Raw genomic sequence first — 21,960 nt, 5'->3', positions numbered from 1 at the left:
CAGATATAATATTATATAAATATCCATATATAATATTATTATTATTATTATTATTATTATTATTATTATTATTATTATTATTATTATTATTATATTAAATCATATTATATAGATATAGAGCTCCAGGAGTCCGCAGACGCCAACAATCCCTTCTCCTCCATGCTGTGGTTCAGTCCGACAGCTCATTGGTCAATGGGCAGCAGCTCATTTGAATTAGAGCTACAAACCAGAAAGTTTGAAAACAGCGCATTCTGAGTGGACTGAAACAGAGGGGAATAACGGCAGGCAAGATTTTTTTTCCCTAATAGCTATTTCCAGCAAAAAGCTTGACGTGTTAGGTTCATTATCCTGCCTGGGCCCTTGACCAAGGCACCAGCAGTAGTCCTGGAATTGGTCCTTGGGCGCTCTACTCAGGACGCCCATTGCCCTATCTAGTGATGGTTAAATGCTCCTAGTGCTGTCAGTGATGGTTAAATGTTCCTAGTGTTGCTAGTGATGGTTAAATTCCCCTAGGACTATCTGTGCTGTCAATTAGACTTCTCTGATTTACAATTGAGGCCTTACGAAGAATCAGAACCCAACTTTGATTTCTCAATTTGAATACATTTCTTTAATAAATTATTATTGGAGAGCCTTTAATAATAACTGGAAAATCATTTTGATTTTTTTTCTGAACTATTTTGATTTTATTTAAATGAGCAAATGAAATGAACACAACATATATACACTTGTATTCAATACAGAATAGGGGTCACATAAATAAGAAAAATAAATGTCAAATAAATGTCAATGTCAAACGTTTTCCAGGGACAAATAATTCATGATTTGTCCATGGTAATGTGTTCATAATTGGTCTGGAGATGTCAGGCTAAAAGCAGCACTCTGTACCTCTGACAGCCCTTTTTAACTTTTGAAAGGACTAATATTACTACGTGCTTTATACATGACATCAAACGTATTCTCCTATAAAAACCTACCGAGTTGTTTAAACATGATGCACAGCGCTGATGCATGTGACGTTGGTGCGTCGGCTGCATCTTCCAATGCGTCCTCTCTTCTCCGTATCAACCGCTGCGTCGTCGTTCTATCCACCGCTGCGTCCTCTCCGCATCCATCGATGCGTCCTCGCTCTTTCCACCGCTGCGTCCTCGCTCTTTCCACCGCTGCGTGCTCGCTCCACCGCTGCGTCCCCTCTCCGCATCCACCGTGGAGGATTCGTGGAAGTGCAGCAGCCGCGGCTGACATCGACGCCCACTGTCACACGACATTGATGTTCTCAGAATAAACGGCACCATTTCATGGCGCTATCGGAATTCACGTTGAAGGTACGTACGGGTGAAAGACAGGTTAAAAAGAGGAGGTTTCATGCGGGTTCAGTCGGTGTTGTGCTAGCCAGGAGTTAGCATCGTGCGTCTGCAGTCTGCAGTCTCGAAACAGTGCTGGGACCCGGGCCAGCCCCATTGGTTAGCTCGTTTCACACTTGACGTCTCAGAGATGACACTTGCATGCAACGCTAATTTCCGATTGTTTGGGATAAGAACGTGCTTGTATGAAATACACATATAAAAAGCTGTCCCGTTTTATTTTATTTTTTATATTCTGCAGGAAATATTCAACAGGGCCTTGCTGTCATGTCAGGGTGTGTGTTTTTCAGGATTCCATTACCCCTTGATTCGCACAACGCAGCGAGTTTCAAGTGCCTTCGTTTATATTGTTGTGAGCTATTCGTCATACTATTTGACTCGTGTTATGGCTTCATAAACTGTAGCCTGCATCAAATTCTTCTGTGTTTAAACAAGCTGCAGAAAAAAATCAAATTGCCCAAATGAAATACACATACAGTAACAGCTAAGATAATTCCACTTCTGTTGCTTCTCATCCACAGATAATTAGTCATCATGTGTGATTTCATTGAAAGTGAAGCAGATGAGTCTGAAGATGAAATATTTGGAAGATCTGAGGAGCCGAAGAAACTGCAGAAACACCAAGAGACCAATGATGGTAAGATGAACGTTAACACTAAACACACCTAACACTAACGTCATCACATCTCAAATGTTCTGTGACTGTTTCTACAAACATGAGGAAATGCAGAGTAAGTACCACCGTCTCAAGTTGCTAAAAGACTGGAGATGTTGACGTTTCGTATTCTTTTGCTCTTCACACAGATGAGGAAGAGGAGGAGGAAAACCCAGAGGATCAGGATGAGCACGGGAACCTCAGAGGTCTAATTGATGACGAAATTGAGAAAGAGGAGGAGGAGGAGGAGGAGGAAGGAGGAGGAGGAGAAGGAGGAGGAAAGCGGGGGAGCAAGAGGGATGGGGAGGAGGAGGACAGCGACTCTGGAGAGGAAATTGGACATCGAAAAAGGAAAAGAAGTCAGTGCTTTCCCAGGTCCTGTTTGTTCCACACCGATCGATGGGTTAGGTGAGCGCTGGTGGGTTAACCGGGTTCAACGGCTCTCTTCGCTAGGTTTCGACGACCGGCTGGACGACGACGACATCGACCTCATTGAGGAGAACCTTGGCGTCAAAGTCAAAAGGGTAAACTATTAAAATAACACACACACACCATTCCTTCATTCATAAAATTAATTATATTCATACATTTTTTATTTTAACTGAACAATGCATCATTTGTATTTTTCATCCATGGTATCACTTCTCGTGATAGTATCTTGTATGACGGGAATTGTCATCTCTTCCAAATGTTGTTCTAATCATTTTTATTTTATTCCGGGCGGCAGCAAAAGTTCCGGCGTCTCCGGGACATGTCCGAGGATGAGGACGAGGAAGGAGACGAGGACATACGGGACGCCAGCGAAAAAGACATGATAGCAGACGAGATCTTCATGGGCGGGACGGGCATTGAGGACAATGATCCAGCCATGGACGTGCCCCTGCACCCTGGGGAGGGGGAGGAGGAGGAGGAGGAAGAGTCGGGTGGGTGACCCTCATCCCATTCCGTACAGTGTGGATGATGATCGTTAGAATGGTCTTTGTGTGGCATGGGCTGTGTTAAATTGAGTGTGTGCGTGTTCTCAGATATCGATGACTTCATTGTGGATGATGATGGTCAACCATTGAAAAAACCGAAGTGGAGAAAAAAGCTGCCCGGATATACAGACGCGTAAGTGAACCTAGTCTAGCAGCCGATACTGTAGCCTGTTCTGATGGAATAGTTAGAAGAGCCAGGGATGGGCAGACACTGGTAACACATACTGGTCTGAAACTAGGATTTAAACGTAGGAATCACAGTCTGATAAAGTATTTGACAGTCCAAGTTGGAATTCAACGTATCTTTTGTCAAAGCTAGGCAAAGATATTATGCAGTCTGTTTGAAGATGTTATTAATATATAAGTACCTTTTAACGACTACAGAGTTCACAATCTTCTCGTCTGCCATATGAGAGAGTGATGTGGAAACACTTAAACTCCAACAAGAGATCAGAAAACCCCTGAATACATTTCAAGACCTTAAACAAAGTAATACAAAAGCTGAGCTGGACTGCAGAACACCTGCTTTGCCAGTTTCGGCAAACTGTCTCGCTTCTGTGATTCCTCCCATCATTTTAAGTGTGGGTTGTTATCAAACAATGCTCAAACATGGCTGTAGCAAAGTCTGCACTGCACGCCAGCTTTGGGGCTTTTCCGGGCTCCTCCAAAGCAGAACGAAGGGTGGTGATGTTAAATGCCGGAGTTTGTGTGTGGTGAAGGCTGGTTTAACCTGTGTGCACTGATCACTCAATGTGCAACAGGTGTGCAGCCTCCCCCAGCCCCAGAGTCCAAGCAGACTCGGCCAGTTGAGGCTTCTTAAAGGGAACATCTCATACCACCAGGTGTGAGTGTGATTAGCCATTACAAGCAGGTTTGAAAATGTGCAGCAGTTTGACATCACAGGTTGGCGTGTCCATCTATCCGTCACACATCTAGATGGACACGCCCACCTGTGATGTCACAATGCTGCACATTTTGAAAACGGCTTGTAATGGCTAATCACACTCACACCTGGTGGTATGATATGTCCCCTTTAAACGAGCCATCATCCACACACACTAGCCGTGTTCGAAATCGTTCCCTATCACGGATATAGTGCACTATATAGGGTGCTCGCCATTCTGTAGCGGTGCTCGAATTCTCAGTGGTTAATTTCATGCACTTGAAATACCCAAAATTTGAGTGTACATACGGTGTTCCCTACATGTTACGCCCATGTACCACAATGCAATGCGTTCGTGTTTTTCCGGAGGAGAAGAAGAAATTGAATAACCGCGAAAACAAAGACATTTAATGATGGAGTCTCCGGCTTTCGTTTAGAAATGTCAACAATTTATTTGGGATTTAACATAGAAAATTTAACATTCAAAATGAATAAAAAAAACCTTGATCAAGGAAATATAACATTCAACCTCCAGCTTTCCTCGTGAGTGCCCGGTTTGTTTACATGATGTGGGCGCATCTGTCTGCGTCACACAAATACCCGGCGCATCTACTGACGCAAAAGACATTAAGAAATGTTCAGCGTAGTGTCCGAATTCTCGTTTGTTCGTTCCCTATATAGTGCACTATATCATGAACACTATATAGGGAATAGTGAGTGAGTGATTAGGGAACGATTTCGAACACAGCTACTATCACAGGCTTCACCGCCAACCCGCCTTCTTCATGTTCGTTGTTCGTGGGGCTTGTGCCATGTATCTTCATCATCATCCTCCATCTCATCACCGTCCTCGTTTGAACGTTCTCTACCTTTGTATCAGACACGGTCATGCATGCGCCATTAGTACACACTGGCGGCACAGAACACCGGATGACCTTTCTAAGAAGCAAGAGTCTCTCCGGAAGCCGCTGTGCTTTCCCTGGCTTACCTCATTCATTACGGAAGTCGTCGATCATCATCGTCTGTAAAAATCCCCCCCGACATGAGTCGAACGAGCTCGTCTGTAAACCGGCCCCATCCAGCTCTCTCCCCGCCCTGTCTCTTCACCCGCCCCCCCACCGCAGGGCTCTTCAGGAGGCGCAGGAGATCTTCGGGGGAGACTTCGACTTTGCCGACTTCGACGCAGAGGCCTACGACGACGCGGAAGACGAGGAGGAGGACGGCGACGAAGAGTCGTGGGACCGGCCTAAGAAGCAGGCCAAGAAGCGGGCGGGCCGCCGTAGCATCTTTGAAATCTACGAGCCCAGCGAGCTGGAAAGCAGCCACATGACGGACCAGGACAACGAGATCCGCTCCACCGACATGCCTGAGCGCTTTCAGGTGCGGCCCGGCCCCGGTTCCCGAGCCTTCTCTCTTGGCCTCCGTTGAACCCGTGTGCGTCTTAAACACGCGTTGGCATTGGACTCGTGTTATGTATGGCTCCATAAATAGTAGCCTCCATCCAATTCTTCAGTGTTAAAAAAAGATGAGGAAAAGGTTGAATCGCCACAAATGACATACACATACAGTAACAGCTAAGATACTTTACTTTAGAAGATATAACTTCTGTTCAAGATGTGTTGCCTCTCATCCACAGGTGATCAGTCATCATGTCTGATTTCCTTGAAAATGAAGCAGATGAGTCTGAAGAGGAATTATTTGGAAGATGCAAAATGTCAGGCAGCTTCTTGTCAAGGCTGGCAGGCTATCTTCTGCATTTCAACCCATAGCATGAGAGTAGGGTGCATTTGATCCTGCTCCTTAAAAAGCCTGGGATGGGATGGCACTTTTGCACCATCCTATCAAATCCCATCCCTTCTACGTTTAGTCCCTGCATGCATCCTCAATCATAATGTAAGATAATTCCATGAATACCATGTCAGGGGATCTATATATAACAACCGCAGGACTGCAAGGGCGGAAGTGCACCAACTGTTAGTGAACACCAGAGCTTAAAGCTGACATATTATAGCACCAGGTGTGAGTGTGATTAACCGTTACAAGCCGTTTTGAAAATCTGCCTCTTCTGACATCACATTTACATTTACATTTAGGGCATTTAGCAGACGCTTTTATCCAAAGCGACTTACAATAAGTGCATTTGTTACAATAAGTACATTTGTCATAAGAAGTGAAACAATATATCGCTGTCGGTACAGTAAAGACGTTCATAGAACCAAGTGCAAGTATTACAATCGCTAGGCTAACCCATTCCCCGTGTAAAGCAGCGATAGCAGCTACTGTAGATGCTACACAATTAAGTACCTTGTACAAGTGCCAGGACGTACAACATTCAATGGTGGCTGTGCATTGGTTTCTATGCAGAGTCGAGATGAACTCTGAACAGGTGAGTTTTGAGTCTTTTGTGGAAGCTGGTGAGCGACTCTGCGGTCCTGACATCGGTAGGGAGCTCGTTCCACCACTGAGGTCCCAAAACAGAAAAGTTGTGACTTTGCTGATCACAAGTGGGCGTGTCCACCTAGATGTATGACGGATAGATGAGCAACGTTTGCTACAGCCCACTGGGTAGGCTGATAGACCAATCAGCCTACCATCTATCCAGCACACTTCTATATGGACATTCCCACTTGTGATGTCAGAAGAGGCCCATTTTCGAAACGGCTTGTAACGGCTAATCCCACTCACGCCTGGTGGTATGGTGTGTCACCTTTTAAGGTTGCGTTAACGGTCTGACCTCCTGTGTTTGTTGCCACAAGCTACGCTCCATCCCTGTGCGGCCCGCTGAGGATGACGAGCTGGAGGAAGAGGCGGAGTGGATCTACCGCAACGCCTTCTCCACCCCCACCATCTCCTTGCAGGTCAGGACGCCTGTGACTCACGACGGGGGTCACCGTAGCCAGGGGACTGGCGCCACAGCGTGTCAAAGTCCTGATTGAGAGCCCCTCCTAAAGGGACGCTTCCCATCGCAGCCCAACATAACAATGGATACCCAAAACCACCAATCACGTAGTGTGTGGATCCTATGTTTTCCATCAGTCGATAGGGTAACACCCACAAGGCCTTCAAGTGGGTTCTGGTTTTTGTCTTAATTCAGGAGGACACTGACTACCTGGAGAGAGGGCCGGCCACAAACTTCAGCAGAAAGGGTCCAAATATGATAGGAAAGATCAAGGAGGCTCTGAACTTCATGAGGAACCAGCACTTTGAGGTTTGTCTCCTCTCTCCACCACCTCACACTAGTACACCGACATGGGTGAGGCCAGGTGGCTGTCTCCAGCTGTCACTCAATGTTTGCTTTTGGGCCCTTCTGACAAAACTTTTGACAAAGTGTGAAATTCACAAAACACTGAAAATCTTGAGTTTAAAAGTCGATGAGTTGTCAAAGGAACGGACATGCTATGCTAGAAAACCATTACAAAAGCAATTTCTTGCATTGATACACAAAATTAAAAGAAGCAGGCTAAGCCGTTTGAGTTGATAAAAGCTCAGCTCTCCCAGCTGGTTCTCCAGTATGCTGTCGGGGTAGAACACATCGTTCCTCCCCAGCAGACACGTTCATCACCAGTCATTCTCAAAGGTTGTGTGTCGCGTCGCCAGGTGCCCTTCATCGCCTTCTACAGGAAGGAGTACGTGGAACCGGAGCTGAACATTAACGACCTGTGGAAGGTCTGGCACTGGGACGAAAAGGTAGGTCACGACACGGCTCTCCTGGCTGGCGGTCTGAGGGATGTGAGGACAGGCGGGCTAACCCTCACAAACATCTCTCCCTCAGTCGACCCAGCTAAAGACCAGGAAGCAGAACCTGAAGCGCCTATTTCATAGGATGCAGGCGTTTCAGTTTGAGTTAATCTCTGCTGACCCGGACAAGCCCCTGTCGGACGGCGTCCGTCCGCTGGACTGCGCAGACATTGACAGGTAGGGTCTCCTGATAGAGGTAGGTTCTCCTAGTCGAGGTAGGGTATTCTCAGAGAGCGGTAGGGTCTTCTCATAGAGGTAGGGTCCTGCTGTTAGAGGTAGGGTCTTCTCACATCCTTCTGTGTTGTGTGTGTGTCTTCAGGTAAAGAGTGTGTGGTCTGTGTTGTGTGTGTGTGTCTCAGGTTAAAGAGTATGTGTTCTGTGTTGTGTGTGTGTCTCAGACTAAAGGCTGTGCAGTCCTGTGATGAACTCAGTGACGTGTACAACCATTTCCTGCTTTATTACGGCCGGGACATCCCCAAAATGCAGAACGCCTCCAAGTCGAAATCCAAGAAACAGAAGAAGAACAAGGAAGTGGAGGAAGACAGTAGGTTCACACTCTGCTGTGATTGTGCCATGATTTAAGTAAGGGATAATGCCCAACGAGGTGCGGATGCGGAGGTGTGAGACGATTGCCTCCGCGAAGTCCATTAATAACCATTAAGTCCATTAATACTAATAATAATAATAATTATCCTCGAAGGGCATTATCCCGCTTATACCACGGTCACTTGCCAAAGAAAATAAATTAAGACCATTCATTTATATTTTCATGCGTTTTACAATCCAAATATAAAGTTTTTCACAAGCCATAAGTTTGATTCCCTGGTAATGCCTGAGGGTTTGACTAATTCCTGGAACAATCATTACCCTCCCGTAAGGTTCTTATGCAACGGATCGTTGTTCACTACTTCAGTAATTAGGACGGACATTAGCTACGACTTGGCAACGGGAGGTATTCTAGTCCGCTCAGCTATGCGCCAGAGAGCTAACGTTATGCATTGTACATATTTATAATTCGAAATTCGTCCCAACCTTAGTACCACAGATACTCCTAGGTCTATAGCATATAACAGCATTGTCTGATTACAGTTTAATTCATTTTTAACAATTTACCAGCTCTCGTTTTGAAGACGGAATCATTGCGCTATTCGTTTCAATGGGAATCGTGACGGTGTATACTTCAACATAAAGTGTACATATTTATAATTTGAAATTCGTCCCAGCCTTTATACCACAGATACTATAAGGTCTATAGCATATAACCGTGTTTTCTGATTACAGTTTAATGCATTTTTCACAATTTACCAGCTCTCTTTTTGAAGGCTGAACAGACAATTTGACCGGAACTACTTGCAGGTGTCCGTATATCAGGAGTTAATGCACACCCTTCAGCCAATCAGAATCGAGTATTCCCCCAGACCGTGGTATAAGATAAAATAACAAATCGAAGTTGATGTCACAAATACATGAATGAAGGACTTCATTGAAGAAACTGTAATTAAGTCGTTTTCATTCATCACTACTAGGACTGAGCACGGATAAACTGTTTATTTGAAGGTGAAAGTTGACGATTATAATTATAAGTTTTTCTTTGTACCAATAAACCAACTGCTTTTCTTTCGGTTATTTCACAAAAAATGAATCGACTGCAGTAAATCAACAGGTCCAAGCAGGGAGTTAGAGAGAAACACTGAATGGCTAAAGTATTGTAGAGGCAAGTGTTACCTTCTGTTTCTGCAACTCCAGGTTTGTCTTGCCTTCACAGAGGAACCGGGTGCAGAGGAAGAGGAGCCTGAGGAGGAAGAGGGAGAGCAGCAGTTGAAAGGACCGGACTTGAAGCTGGCCTCTCGTAGAGACATGTACACCATCTGCCAGTGTGCTGGACTAGGTGAGTTCCTGGCCGCTAGGTGAGGTCCTGGCCACCAGGTGTCGCTGTTGGACACTTGACACATCCACACACTGGGAGTGCAGTGTTCAATTGTACCTAGGCCTACTTTTCCTTAAACACTTTTTGTCCCCCAAGAACTATGAATTTTAAAATAGTGGTGCTATGGTCAAATATATTGAATTTATTTGTATTCCACTATATTTGCTTTTCATATATTTCTCCCTTATCATATATTAGCCTATCTTTGGTTATTTTATCAAAGTTTTCTTATCTTATCATGATATAAATGTTGTTGGAATTGTGTTTTTGCCCCAGACGGCCTGGCCAAGAAGTTCGGGTTGACTCCAGAGCAGTTTGGGGAGAACCTTCGAGACAGCTACCAGCGCCACGAGACGGAGCAGTTCCCGGCCGAGCCACTAGAGCTCGCCAAAGATTACACGTGCAGGTCAGGTCACATCAGGTTTATTTTGATCCAATAAAAAACAGGTTTGAATTAATGTGCTGACACATGTATACATTCTGACAAAACTGTATTTATATTAGTGCAGAACTGCAGATCATACATATTAGATTATTAGATTATACTATATATTTATATATACATATATTATGTATATATATATATATACAACCCTGGATAAGCGGTTTTGAAGATGAGGATGAGGTTATTATATATTAAACTATAAAATACAGTACAGATCATTGCCCGAGTTTCCTGTCTGGGATTATTAATGTAGATTTGATCTTATCTTATAGTAGTACAGTAAAATGATGTGGGAAGCATAGCATATTATACCTCCCACATATTAAACCGATTTAATAAGGGCACAGATGTTTGATCAAAAAGACAACATGGGTACAGTCAGGTAGTATAGTCCGGGGGGGTGGGCATGTCCTGGGTGATGTCCCGTTTATGTCAACACAAACGTAACATTTGTCGTGACCTTTTCCTCGTGGTTGCGTGGGGGGGCGGGGGGGTCCAGTCAGTTCGGTACAGCCGAGGCGGTGCTGGACGGCACGCGCTACATGGTGGCCATGCAGCTGGCCCGCGAGCCCCTGGTCCGGCACGTCCTGAGGCAGACCTTCCAGGAGAGGGCCAAGATCAACACCAAGCCCACCAAGAAGGGCAAGAAGGTAGGCAGGGACCGCTGAACCCCCCCCTCGTGAGCTGCGTTTGTGGCTGGAGGCAGCGGGCGGCCACAGGCCGACCGTGGGGCCTGTTGGAAGCACTGTGGCGGAGTGTTGCGCACATGTTGAGTTGGTTTGACACGCACTGGGGTTTTGACTTTGGTTGTACATTGTTTAAACAGCCACTAACGAAAAAGATGTTCCATTCTTTAAATAATTATTTAATCATTAATAATGCAATTATTTCATTAATTAAAGGAGGGCTTTCATCAGCAGCCCTAGGCTCACTCACCGTTCTTCCCTCATGCGGCGGTAGATGGTGACTAAACAGACCCAAAAAATGTGGGACGTTTTTCCACAATTGCACATTTGAGAAAAGTGAATGGAAAAGAAATCATCGTCCCAGGTTTAGCGTTTTCTTCTTTTACCGACCCCTTGGTGACCCCTTGGTGACCTCTTGGTGACCCCTCCCCCAGGACGTGGACGAGGCCCACTACGGCTACTCCTTCAAGTACCTGAAGAACAAGTCTGTGAAGGAGCTGACCGGCCAGCAGTTCCTCCTCATGTGTCAGGCCGAGGAGGAGGGGCTGCTCAGCATCTCCCTCTGCATCGACCTGCTGGGGGTCAAGGGGTAAGGGGGCGGGGCCTATCCATGTCTCCACCCACCTGCTGGGGGTCAGTGGGTGAGGGGCGGGGCCTATCCATGTCTCCACCCACCTGCTGGGGGTCAAGGGGTAAGGGGCGGCACTCACCTATCCATGACTTCACCTAGCCATGACTCCACCTGCAGAAGGGGTAATTAGGACAATTTCAAGACGCTTTTAGCCAAAGCGACTGACATCTGTCAGAAGAAAGAGAAACAACAATATATCGCCGTGGGTACAGTAAGGATGTTCATAGAAACCAGTGCCAAGCACTTACAATCGCAAGGTTATCCCATTCCAGGTATAAAACAAAGAAAGCTAAGATAAGATGCTATTGTCTGAAACGGCAAACATCTTCGGCCATGAACAGAAATAAAACCCCAAACCCTCTTCTTGGCCCCCGGGCGCGTAGGTACGGAGACCAGACGTACTTCGAGGAGATCAAGCAGTTCTACTACCGGGACGAGTTCAGCCACCAGGTGCAGGAGTGGAACCGGCAGCGCACGCTGGCCATCGAGCACGCCCTCAAGCACTTCCTGTACCCCCAGATGGCCAAGGAGCTGAAGAACAAGCTGCTGGCAGAGGCCAAGGAGAACATCATCAAGGTACTTCTTCACGCACCGGTTCTACAGCTGGGTTCCACCTGATGCCCTTGTGTTCCCCATGGTTTCCCCATGGTTCCCCAATGGGTTCCCCCTGTGTTCTCCCTGCATTCCCTCTCTGTTCCCCCTGGGGACCCTCTCTCTACCCTGTGTTCCTCCTGCGTTCCCTCTGTCCCCCTGGGTTCTCTCTCTCTCCCCTTTGGTTCCCCTGTGTCCCCTCCTCTACACCAACACCTTCAACGTGAAAAATACTAACCCTAACCTCAATTTTAAAAACATGTACTTATTTCCATTTCTCTCCACTTCGACCTGACCTTCTGCAGTCCATGGACGAGTGGATGGACGAGCCTTTCTTTAGTTTGTATTTTGCCACCTGGACCCTCCCTCAAAGCAGGTGTCTCAGAGCCGTGACGTGTGTTGAGCCCACGGTGTAGTGACGGTGTAGTGACGGTGTAGTGACGGGTGTAGTGACGGGTGTAGTGACGCCTGTGTGCGTCTCAGAGCTGTGATGTGTTGAGCCCACGGTGTAGTGACGGTGTAGTGACGGTGTAGTGACGGTGTGGTGACGGTGTGGTGACGGTGTGGTGACTGTAGTGACGGTGTGGTGACGGTGCGGTGACGGTGTAGTGACGGTGCGGTGACGGTGTAGTGACGGTGTGGTGACGGTGCGGTGACGCTGTAGTGACGGGTGTAGTGACGGGTGTAGTGACGCCTGTGTGCGTCTCAGAGCTGTGATGTGTTGAGCCCACGGTGTAGTGATGGTGTAGTGACGGTGTAGTGACGGTGTGGTGACGGTGTGGTGACGGTGTAGTGACGGTGTGGTGACGGTGCGGTGACGGTGCGGTGACGGTGCGGTGACGGTGTAGTGACGGTGTGGTGACGGTGTAGTGACGGTGTGGTGACGGTGCGGTGACGGTGCGGTGACGGTGTGGTGACGGTGTAGTGACGGTGTGGTGACGGTGTAGTGACGGTGTGGTGACGGTGCGGTGACGGTGCGGTGACGGTGCAGTGACGGTGTAGTGACGGTGTAGTGACGGTGTGGTGACGGTGTGGTGACGGTGTAGTGACAGTGTGGTGACGGTGCGGTGACGGTGTGGTGACAGTGGGGTGACGGTGCGGTGACGGTGCAGTGACGGTGTGGTGACGGTGTAGATACGCGTGTAGTGACGGTGTAGTGACGGTGTGGTGACGGTGTAGTGACGGTGTAGTGACGAGTGTATAGACGGTGTAGTGACGAGTGTATGGACGGTGTAGTGACGGTGTAGTGACGGTGTGGTGACGGTGTAGTGACACGTGTAGTGACGGTGTAGTGACGGTGTGGTGACGGTGTGGTGACGGTGTAGTGACGGTGACGGTGCGGTGACGGTGTAGTGACGGTGTGGTGACGGTGTAGTGACGGTGACGGTGCGGTGACGGTGTAGTGACGGTGTGGTGACGGTGTAGTGACGGTGTGGTGACGGTGTAGTGACGCATGTTGCCGCCCCCAGGCCTGCAGCAGGAAGCTGTACAACTGCCTGAAGGTGGCGCCGTACCGGCCGGACCAGCAGGCGGAGGAGGAGGAGGAGGACGAAGACCTGATGGCCGAGGCCCAGGCCAAGGGCATCCGGGTGCTGGGCGTGGCCTTCTCCGCCAGCAGGTGGTGCTTCTTTCTGTAGAGGTTTGGGTGGGAGGAGCTTAATGTTTCGTCTTCTTAAAGGGACAGTCCACCACAGAGCGGAAACTTTAAATATAGACTTAAAAATAGATCCCACCCCTCTCTTTAGGCCTCCCACGAAGCCTCTCCCAGTAAATACATGACTAGCTGGCCAGTTGGGTTGGTAGCCGGTTAGCTAGGTAGACAGACAGGTAGGCCAACCAATAATTTCCTTCGGGCTGACTGAAAGGATGGGGGGGGCTTATTACACGCCGGCGACAGCCACATATACCCTTTTTTTTTTTTTCTCTGAGCACCTCATCTATTGATGCTATCGGGATTAAAAGTAATTTCCAGCAAATATGACACATAATGCTTAAAAATTAAACAGCCTGACCTAGTGTTAAGGGCCTTAGTGGACCAGCATAAATTGCCAGTAAAACAGCAAAGGCTAAACATTAGATTCTAGAATAACTGTGTTAGCGTTGATACGCGGGGTGGACATTTGAGGGGCCTGCACACATTTTATCAGGCAGGATTTGTGAAAGATTTTGTAAAATAAAGACCAGCCGATTTTATGTTTGCCGGTATACATAGACGGCCATCTCAGAGTGCATTTGACTTGCGAGCCCAGACATCCAGATGAGACACAGAGCCCTGGCAGCGTCCTTCACAGCCCAGTGTTGTCCAGACGCCCGCCTGACTCTTGAGTGTGGTTCACCAGGGACAGCCCCGTGTTCTGCGCGCTGGTGAACAGCGACGGCGAGATGGGGGACTTCCTGCGGCTTCCCTACTTCCTGAAGCGGAGGAATGCCTGGAAGGAGGAGGAACGGGACCGAAAGGTGTTTTTGTTTTGTTTGTCCAATCAGCAGGCTTCTTCAAGGCTTAACTAGGGTTCCACGTTGACGCAACGAAATGACCACGCAGCCGCTCCGACGCAGTCGTGAACCTGTTTTTCGTTTTGCGTTGGGTTTTAGTTAGACCAATCACAGCTCTTGCCTCGACGCAAGGTCACCATTTTTTGGGAGGCGCACGTCAGGCCCTTGCAACGGATGCAGGGATGGTCTGCAAGGACGTAATGGGTCCATAAACCCTCGACGTGGAACCATAATTAAGCCTTTACCCGTCACAGGGACCCTCTCTGTTCTTTAGTGATGATCTTCTTTAACTCTGTCCTAAACGTCCCGCCAGCTCCACGATCTGGAGACGCTGAAGAAGTTCCTGAACAACAAGAAACCTCACATCATCGCCGTGGCCGGGGAAAACCGGTTGGTTTTCCCCCACACCCCCACCTCTCATCAGCCAGATCCTGACCCCCATCCCGACCCACAACATACCCCAAACCCTTTCCTGAACTGAACCCGTCTCAAACCTCAAAGCTCAGCTCAACACTCACTCAACTTTGTTAAAGCTTCTACCAGAATAAGACCACCATAAACTGATACCAAAACGTCAAAATAATTTGTATCTATAAGTTGCCGACAGTTTAACAACGTGTCATTCTGGACAATGAAAAGGCCAGGCTGAATTATTATTGAATTTCAAGTGAAAAAAGATTGATGGGATATGATCATTGATACGACATGATCATTTATTCTAAATATATTTATCAAGTACCACTGGAGGAGATCGGCCATGGTAGTCTTTTATAATGGTCGTTGTTGTTGTTGTTGTTTACTGTCGTGCGTGTTGCTCTCTGGCCTCAGGGACGCCCAGCTGGTGATGGAGGACTTTAAGCGCACCATCAGCGAGCTGGAGCAGGAGTCCTCCTTCCCCTCCATCGCCGTGGAGCTGGTGGACAACGAGCTGGCCATCCTCTACATGAACAGCAAGAAGTCCGAGGTCCGGCTTCAGCTCACGCACACGCACGCGTCGGGCCATTCCGCGCAACGTACCGATCAAAGTCGGAGTACCTAAAGTAGATCTGAGGGCTGCAAGAGCAGTCATTTTTTTATCACGAAAAATAAACTTCTTCCATAAAAGAAAACACAAAAAATACATTTATAGAACGAATTAAAACGATCTACAAATGTTATACCTTTTTAATCAAAAAGGTACAACATTTAAACCAGGGGGGATTTTTAATCCCCCCTGGTTTAAATCCAGTATTCTGTTGTGTGTGGACTCCGGACTTCCAGGCGGACTTCCGCGACTACCCTCCCCTGCTGAGGCAGGCCGTGTCCGTGGCCAGGAAGATCCAGGACCCCCTGGTGGAGTACTCCCAGGTCTGCAGCAGTGACGAGGACATCCTCTGTCTCAAGCTGCACCCCCTGCAGGTAACCCCTACCTCCCGACGGCACCAACCACCTCACAATGCACCGTGTGTGTCAAAGTACATTTTCAGAAAGTGCAGCTACAATTTTACAGTTGAAGGACAATTCCGGTATTTTGAACATTGAGGCCCCTTTCTGGTTTGTCTAGGATGTCTAGGATAAATAGAGTGGTTAGTGGTCAACGAACACCACTAACCACTCGATGGGTTTCACATTTCTGAAAACGAACGTTTAGGGGTGTTTTAGTATGCCCATTGCCAGCCATTGTGAAGCAGGCAGGGGCGATTCAAAATTACCCAATTACTCGAGACAGGACCAATATTCAAAATTTCGGTGTTAACCACTCTATTTCATCCTAGACAAACTAGGAAGGGGGCTCAATGTTCAAAATATCGGAATTGTCCTTTAACCATGGACCATTATGGACTTACATAAAGTCACTTAAAATAAATGTTATTAGCATTGGTGACCTGCAATGGAACTGAATAAACTGTTTCTTTATTACTGTATTCATGCTGACATGCCAAAGCTTTATTAGTTCTTTACAGGCACACTTTTCAATGTAAAAAATACCAACGCTAATATTTAGTAATTTAGGAGACACTTGAAGTGAATTACAGTGAATCAGTTTGTTGAGACACAAGTCACATGTCATGAGTTGGTAGGGTTAAAGGAAACTTCCCTGCCACCACGTACAGACTGCGGACATTGTGTTTGAACCCCAGAACCTTCCGGATAGGGGTCACACGCCCTGACCACACCAGACCATCCAGACTAAATAAACCGCCAAAACACCCTAGAATCATGCTCTCCGCTATGGGGTTGGGGTGTGGTCGGGGTGTTGACCCTCCTCCACCCTCCTCCACCCTCCCCCAGGACCAGGTGGAGAAGGAGGAGCTGCTGAGCACCCTGCAGTGTGAGTTCATCAACCGGGTGAACGAGGTGGGCGTGGACGTGAACCGGGCCCTGGCCCACCCCTACACCCAGAGCCTGGTCCAGTACATCTGTGGTCTGGGCTCCAGGAAGGGCTCCCATCTGATGAAGGTCTTACCGGGCTCACCACCCAAATCACCACCACCACCTCCATCACCACCACCACCACCACCACCACCACCACCACCTCCATCACCACCACCACCACCACCACCACCACCTCCATCACCACCACCACCACCATCACCATCACCACCACCACCACCACCACCTCCATCACCACCACCACCACCTCCATCACCACCATCACCACCTCCATCACCACCACCACCAACACCATCACCACCACCTCCATCACCACCACCACCATCACCACCATCACCACCATCACCCCCACCACCTCCATCACCAGCACCACCAACACCACCACCATCACCACCACCACCAACACCACCACCACCACCTCCATCACCACCACCACCACCACCACCATCACCACCACCACCACCTCCATCACCACCACCACCATCACCACCACCACCAACACCATCACCACCACCTCCATCACCACCACCACCAACACCACCACCACCATCACCACCACCACCAACACCACCACCACCAACACCACCTCCACCACCTCCATCACCACCATCACCAACACCACCACCATCACCACCACCACCACCACCACCTCCATCACCACCACCATCACCATCACCACCACCTCCATCACCACCACCACCAACACCACCATCACCACCACCATCACCACCACCACCAACACCACCACCACCACCAACACCACCACCACCACCTCCATCACCACCATCACCAACACCACCACCATCACCACCACCACCATCACCACCTCCACCACCACCACCACCATCACCACCACCATCACCACCACCACCACCACCTCCATCACCACCACCTCCATCACCACCACCACCAACACCATCACCACCACCTCCATCACCACCACCTCCACCACCACCATCACCACTATCACCAACACCACCACCACCACCTCCATCACCACCTACACCACCACCTCCATCACCACCACCACCAACACCATCACCACCACCTCCATCACCACCACCTCCACCACCACCACCTCCACCACCACCACCACCACCACCACCACCATCAACCCCCACCACCTCCATCACCACCACCACCATCAACCCCCACCACCTCCATCACCACCACCACCATCAACCCCCACCACCACCACCACCATCACCACACCTCAATGTTCCATTCTGTTGTTGATGTTGTTTTTGTTATGTTGTTAGTTCTAGTTTCAGCTATTGGAAATGTTTTCTTTCATTTTGGGGTTATTTTGGCTAAGCAGTGTGTTCGAGATCTGCTGCACACTAGCTTCTTACCCGAAATATTACTTTTTTAACCATGTTCCTACATATTAAGTCAGCATTGCTCTCTTTGATTTAGAGTTAGGGTTAGGGTGTATATGTGCACATATTTTACTCCAAAAATTAAGTTTATTTATTTTTTCATAAAGTTCTTATTTTATATTTATATTGTTTATGTTTTCTTTAACTCTTATTACACTTTGCTGTTACCTGTGTTGCCCTGTTACATATCTAAACTGTTAGGAAGCCTGTCATTCAAGAATTTGACCGACATTGGTGAGTCAGTGCTCAGGGTTCAACCACTGTGCACACAGTGTAATAACCGTGGAATATTGATTATCTCCCGGTGTTCTCAGATCCTGAAGCAGAACAACACGCGGCTGGAGAACCGCACCCAGCTGGTCACCATGTGTCACATGGGCCCCAAGGTGTTCATCAACTGTGCCGGCTTCATTAAGATTGACACCACGTCCCTGGGTGACAGGTGAGGCCACGCACGCAGCATGGAGCTGCAGCAGAGAGGGCAGAGATTCAGGGGTTTGGGAGGCCCCGAAGCACGTTGTGTTTGTCTTTGATTAGGGTTCAGCGGTATCCGTCAACTTGACTGCGAAGCTGAATAGACTGCTGGTGCCCTGAGATGCCTGATGCTTTGATTGTTATTATTTAGTTTTTACTGACTTTATTATTTTTTATTATCCTATTTATTTAACCTATTTATTCTATGTTCATATACTACTTATTTTAATCATATGCTACCCTGCCATATTGCTGGTCCTGAGAGCGAATTTCGTTCTCCGTGTGTCTTAACACGTTGAAAGACAATAAATGAAACTTGAACTTGAATGTTTATGTAATGTATGAACTATGGATAATTTAATTTATCCTAATTGCCAATAATGTCTATATTCGCTGTCTCTCTCCCCTATCTGTCTCTCTCCCCCCCCCTCTCTCTCTCCCTCTCTCTCTCTCCCTCTCTCTCTCCCTCTCTCTTTCTCTACCCTCTCCCTCTCTCTCTCTACCCCCTCTCTCTCTCCATCTCTCTCTCTCTCTCTCCCTCTCTTTCTACCCTCTCCCTCTCTCTCTCTCCCTCTCTCTCTCTCTCTCTCTCTCTCTCTCCCTCTCTCTCTACCCTCTCTTTCTCTCTCTCTCTCTCTCTCTCTCTCTCTCTCTCTCTCTCTCTCTCTCTCTCTCTCTCTCTCTTCCCCCCCCCCAGTACCGACTCCTACATTGAGGTGCTGGACGGCTCGCGGGTCCACCCCGAGACGTACGAGTGGGCGCGCAAGATGGCGGTGGACGCCCTGGAGTACGACGAGTCGGCGGAGGACGCCAACCCGGCCGGAGCCCTGGAGGAGATCCTGGAAAACCCGGAGCGCCTCAAGGACCTGGACCTGGACGCCTTTGCTGAGGAGCTGGAGCGCCAGGTCAGTCCCAGTTAGTCCCAGTTAGTCCCAGGTCGGTCCCAGTTAGTCCCAGGTCGGTCCCAGTTAGTCCCAGGTCGGTCCCAGTTAGTCCCAGGTCCCAGTTAGTCCCAGGTCCCAGTTAGTCCCAGGTCCAAGTTAGTCCCAGGTCGGTCCCAGTTAGTCCCAGGTCAGTCCCAGTTAGTCCCAGGTCTGTCCCAGTTAGTCCCAGTTCCCAGTTAGTCCCAGGTCGGTCCCAGTTAGTCCCAGGTCCGTCCCAGTTAGTCCCAGTTCCCAGTTAGGTCCAGGTCAGTTTCAGTTGGTTCCCAGGTTCCAGTTAGTCCTAGGTCGGTCCCAGTTAGTTCCAGGTCAGTCCCAGTTAGTCCCAGGTCCGTCCCAGGTCCGTCCCAGTTAGTCCCAGGTCGGTCCCAGTTGGTCCCAGGTCAGTCCCAGTTAGTCCCAGGACGGTCCCAGTTGGTCCCAGGTCCGTCCCAGTTAGTCTCTCTGTCTGGATCAGGGAATCAGGAAATGACCCTTCTTCTGCTCCTAAGCAGGAGCAGAAGAAGTAGATGTAGTATTTGTAGAAACAGCAGCAGAAGTTTAGTTATATGTGTAGCAGCAGAAGCTGTAGTAGTAGTAGTAGTAATAGTGGTAGTAGTGCAAGTCAATGCATAGTTATAGTGATGGTAATAGCAGTAGGTCAAGTCAGTTCATCTGTGTGTTGTCTGTGTGCTCCAGGGCTATGGGAACAAGGGCATAACTCTGTATGACATCCGGGCTGAGCTGAGCTCCCGCTACAAAGACCTGCGCTCCACCTACAGGAGCCCCAACACAGAGGAGATCTTCAACCTGCTCACCAAGGAGACCCCTGACACCTTTTACATCGGTAGAACCCCCACACACCTTTACATCGGTGGGACACCGACACACACCTTTACATCGGTGGGACACCGACACACACCTTTGCATCGGTGGGACACCGACACACACCTTTACATCGGTGGGACACCGACACACACCTTTGCATCGGTGGGACATAGACACACACCTTTACATCGGTAGGACAAAGACACACACCTTTACATCGGTGGGACACCGACACACACCTTTACATCGGTGGGACACCGACACACACCTTTACATCGGTAGGACATAGACACACACCTAGGGCTGGGCGATTAATCGAATTTCAATCTCGATTTCGATTTTAGCGTCAAACAATCACAAAATTAACATAAACGATTTTTTTTAATGATTTATAGAAAGTGCAGAATAGCTGGATACAGATCTGTACATTATTTTAGATTTGAACATTTTCTTTTGGACCATTTTGTGTATTATTTAAGGTGAAATTTCAAAGTTCTCAGTTACAAGTATTTTACAGAGAGACGTGCTGAATAAATCCATCATGTTTTCAAACTCCAAAAATAATCGTTTGAATAATCGTGATTTCAATATTGACCAAAATAATCGTGATTATGATTTTTTCCATAATCGAGCAGCCCTACACACACCTTAACATTGGTAGGACCAGGACACACTGTGCCTCATAGCTAGAAGTATACAACTATTTCATGTTTAGTAGATCCTTTATCCTTTACAGATCCTTGATTTTTTTATTTGTTCGATAGTCATGGCTTGAGCAGCAGGTCGGGGCTTGGCCTCTTCCCTGGGACCCCTACTGCTAGACTGTGGACATTGGGGCTTGAACCCAGAACCTTTCACCTGGGGGTCAAACCCCCTCATTACTAAACGATCTGTCCCCAGTATTAAACATAGCTTACCTATAGTTGTAATCTATCTTTCCCCTGCAGGGAAGCTGGTGACCAGCGTGGTGACGGGCATCGCTCACCGGCGCCCCCAGGGGGAGAGCTACGACCAGGCCATCCGCAACGACGAGACGGGCCTGTGGCAGTGCCCCTTCTGCCACCAGGACAACTTCCCCGAGCTCAGCGAGGTGGGCGTACGCGGCGGTGGTCGTCCTGACCGTCTGAACAGAGGGGGATGTGACCGCTGTCGTGGATACATGGGGATGAAATGGACCAAGTGTATCACGTCAATCCTTGTTTTTGTCATTTCGTGTCGTTCAAAGCATGAATCGTGAGCACCGGAGAGACAAAATACACAATTTGCCTTTCCAAAATAAAACGGTTATTAATAATTGAGGGGCAAATATGTGATTTGATCCTTCGGGTATGAAATGGATTACACTGCGATAGTTACCAAAGTTGGTTGTAGGCTTTGCATGAGAGGGGAGCATAAACATCATCGTTAGTTAAAGGGGACATATCATACCACCAGGTGTGAGTGTGATTAGCCATTACAAGCAGGTTTGAAAATGTGCAGCATTGTGACATGTGATGTCACAATGCTGCACATTTTGAAAACGGCCCCTTTAAGTTAAGTTGATTTCTCAAGACGTCCACAATGAATAGGACATAACCAGCCTTGCATTACATTATG

At 48.2% G+C, this 21,960-nt stretch overlaps 1 protein-coding gene across 1 annotated transcript in view; it reads left to right on the top strand.

Annotated features, from left to right (window-relative positions):
- Positions 1 to 1,279: 1,279 nt before the first annotated feature.
- Positions 1,280 to 21,960, top strand: part of LOC307073044 (transcription elongation factor SPT6-like) — a 31,124-nt gene continuing 10,443 nt past the window's right edge. Inside the window, exons 1-27 of the mRNA XM_079732717.1 lie at positions 1,280 to 1,325; positions 1,886 to 2,001; positions 2,169 to 2,378; positions 2,473 to 2,543; positions 2,747 to 2,942; positions 3,045 to 3,129; positions 5,004 to 5,259; positions 6,636 to 6,737; positions 6,974 to 7,087; positions 7,477 to 7,566; positions 7,652 to 7,794; positions 8,016 to 8,161; positions 9,383 to 9,505; positions 9,821 to 9,950; positions 10,489 to 10,639; positions 11,110 to 11,264; positions 11,690 to 11,882; positions 13,367 to 13,515; positions 14,237 to 14,354; positions 14,704 to 14,780; positions 15,219 to 15,354; positions 15,651 to 15,788; positions 16,662 to 16,829; positions 18,457 to 18,584; positions 19,314 to 19,521; positions 20,236 to 20,383; positions 21,312 to 21,454. Of these exons, the coding sequence (XP_079588843.1) occupies positions 1,899 to 2,001; positions 2,169 to 2,378; positions 2,473 to 2,543; positions 2,747 to 2,942; positions 3,045 to 3,129; positions 5,004 to 5,259; positions 6,636 to 6,737; positions 6,974 to 7,087; positions 7,477 to 7,566; positions 7,652 to 7,794; positions 8,016 to 8,161; positions 9,383 to 9,505; positions 9,821 to 9,950; positions 10,489 to 10,639; positions 11,110 to 11,264; positions 11,690 to 11,882; positions 13,367 to 13,515; positions 14,237 to 14,354; positions 14,704 to 14,780; positions 15,219 to 15,354; positions 15,651 to 15,788; positions 16,662 to 16,829; positions 18,457 to 18,584; positions 19,314 to 19,521; positions 20,236 to 20,383; positions 21,312 to 21,454 (3,681 nt within the window). The 5' untranslated portion in view covers positions 1,280 to 1,325; positions 1,886 to 1,898. The remainder of the gene's footprint in view (positions 1,326 to 1,885; positions 2,002 to 2,168; positions 2,379 to 2,472; positions 2,544 to 2,746; positions 2,943 to 3,044; positions 3,130 to 5,003; positions 5,260 to 6,635; positions 6,738 to 6,973; positions 7,088 to 7,476; positions 7,567 to 7,651; positions 7,795 to 8,015; positions 8,162 to 9,382; positions 9,506 to 9,820; positions 9,951 to 10,488; positions 10,640 to 11,109; positions 11,265 to 11,689; positions 11,883 to 13,366; positions 13,516 to 14,236; positions 14,355 to 14,703; positions 14,781 to 15,218; positions 15,355 to 15,650; positions 15,789 to 16,661; positions 16,830 to 18,456; positions 18,585 to 19,313; positions 19,522 to 20,235; positions 20,384 to 21,311; positions 21,455 to 21,960) is intronic.

This window comes from Pollachius pollachius, assembly GCF_949987615.1.
Source record: "Pollachius pollachius genome assembly, chromosome: 3".
Classification (NCBI taxonomy): Eukaryota; Metazoa; Chordata; class Actinopteri; order Gadiformes; family Gadidae; genus Pollachius; species Pollachius pollachius.
The sequence above is the reverse complement of the archived record's forward strand: the minus strand, read 5'-3'. Positions and strand labels throughout refer to the sequence as shown.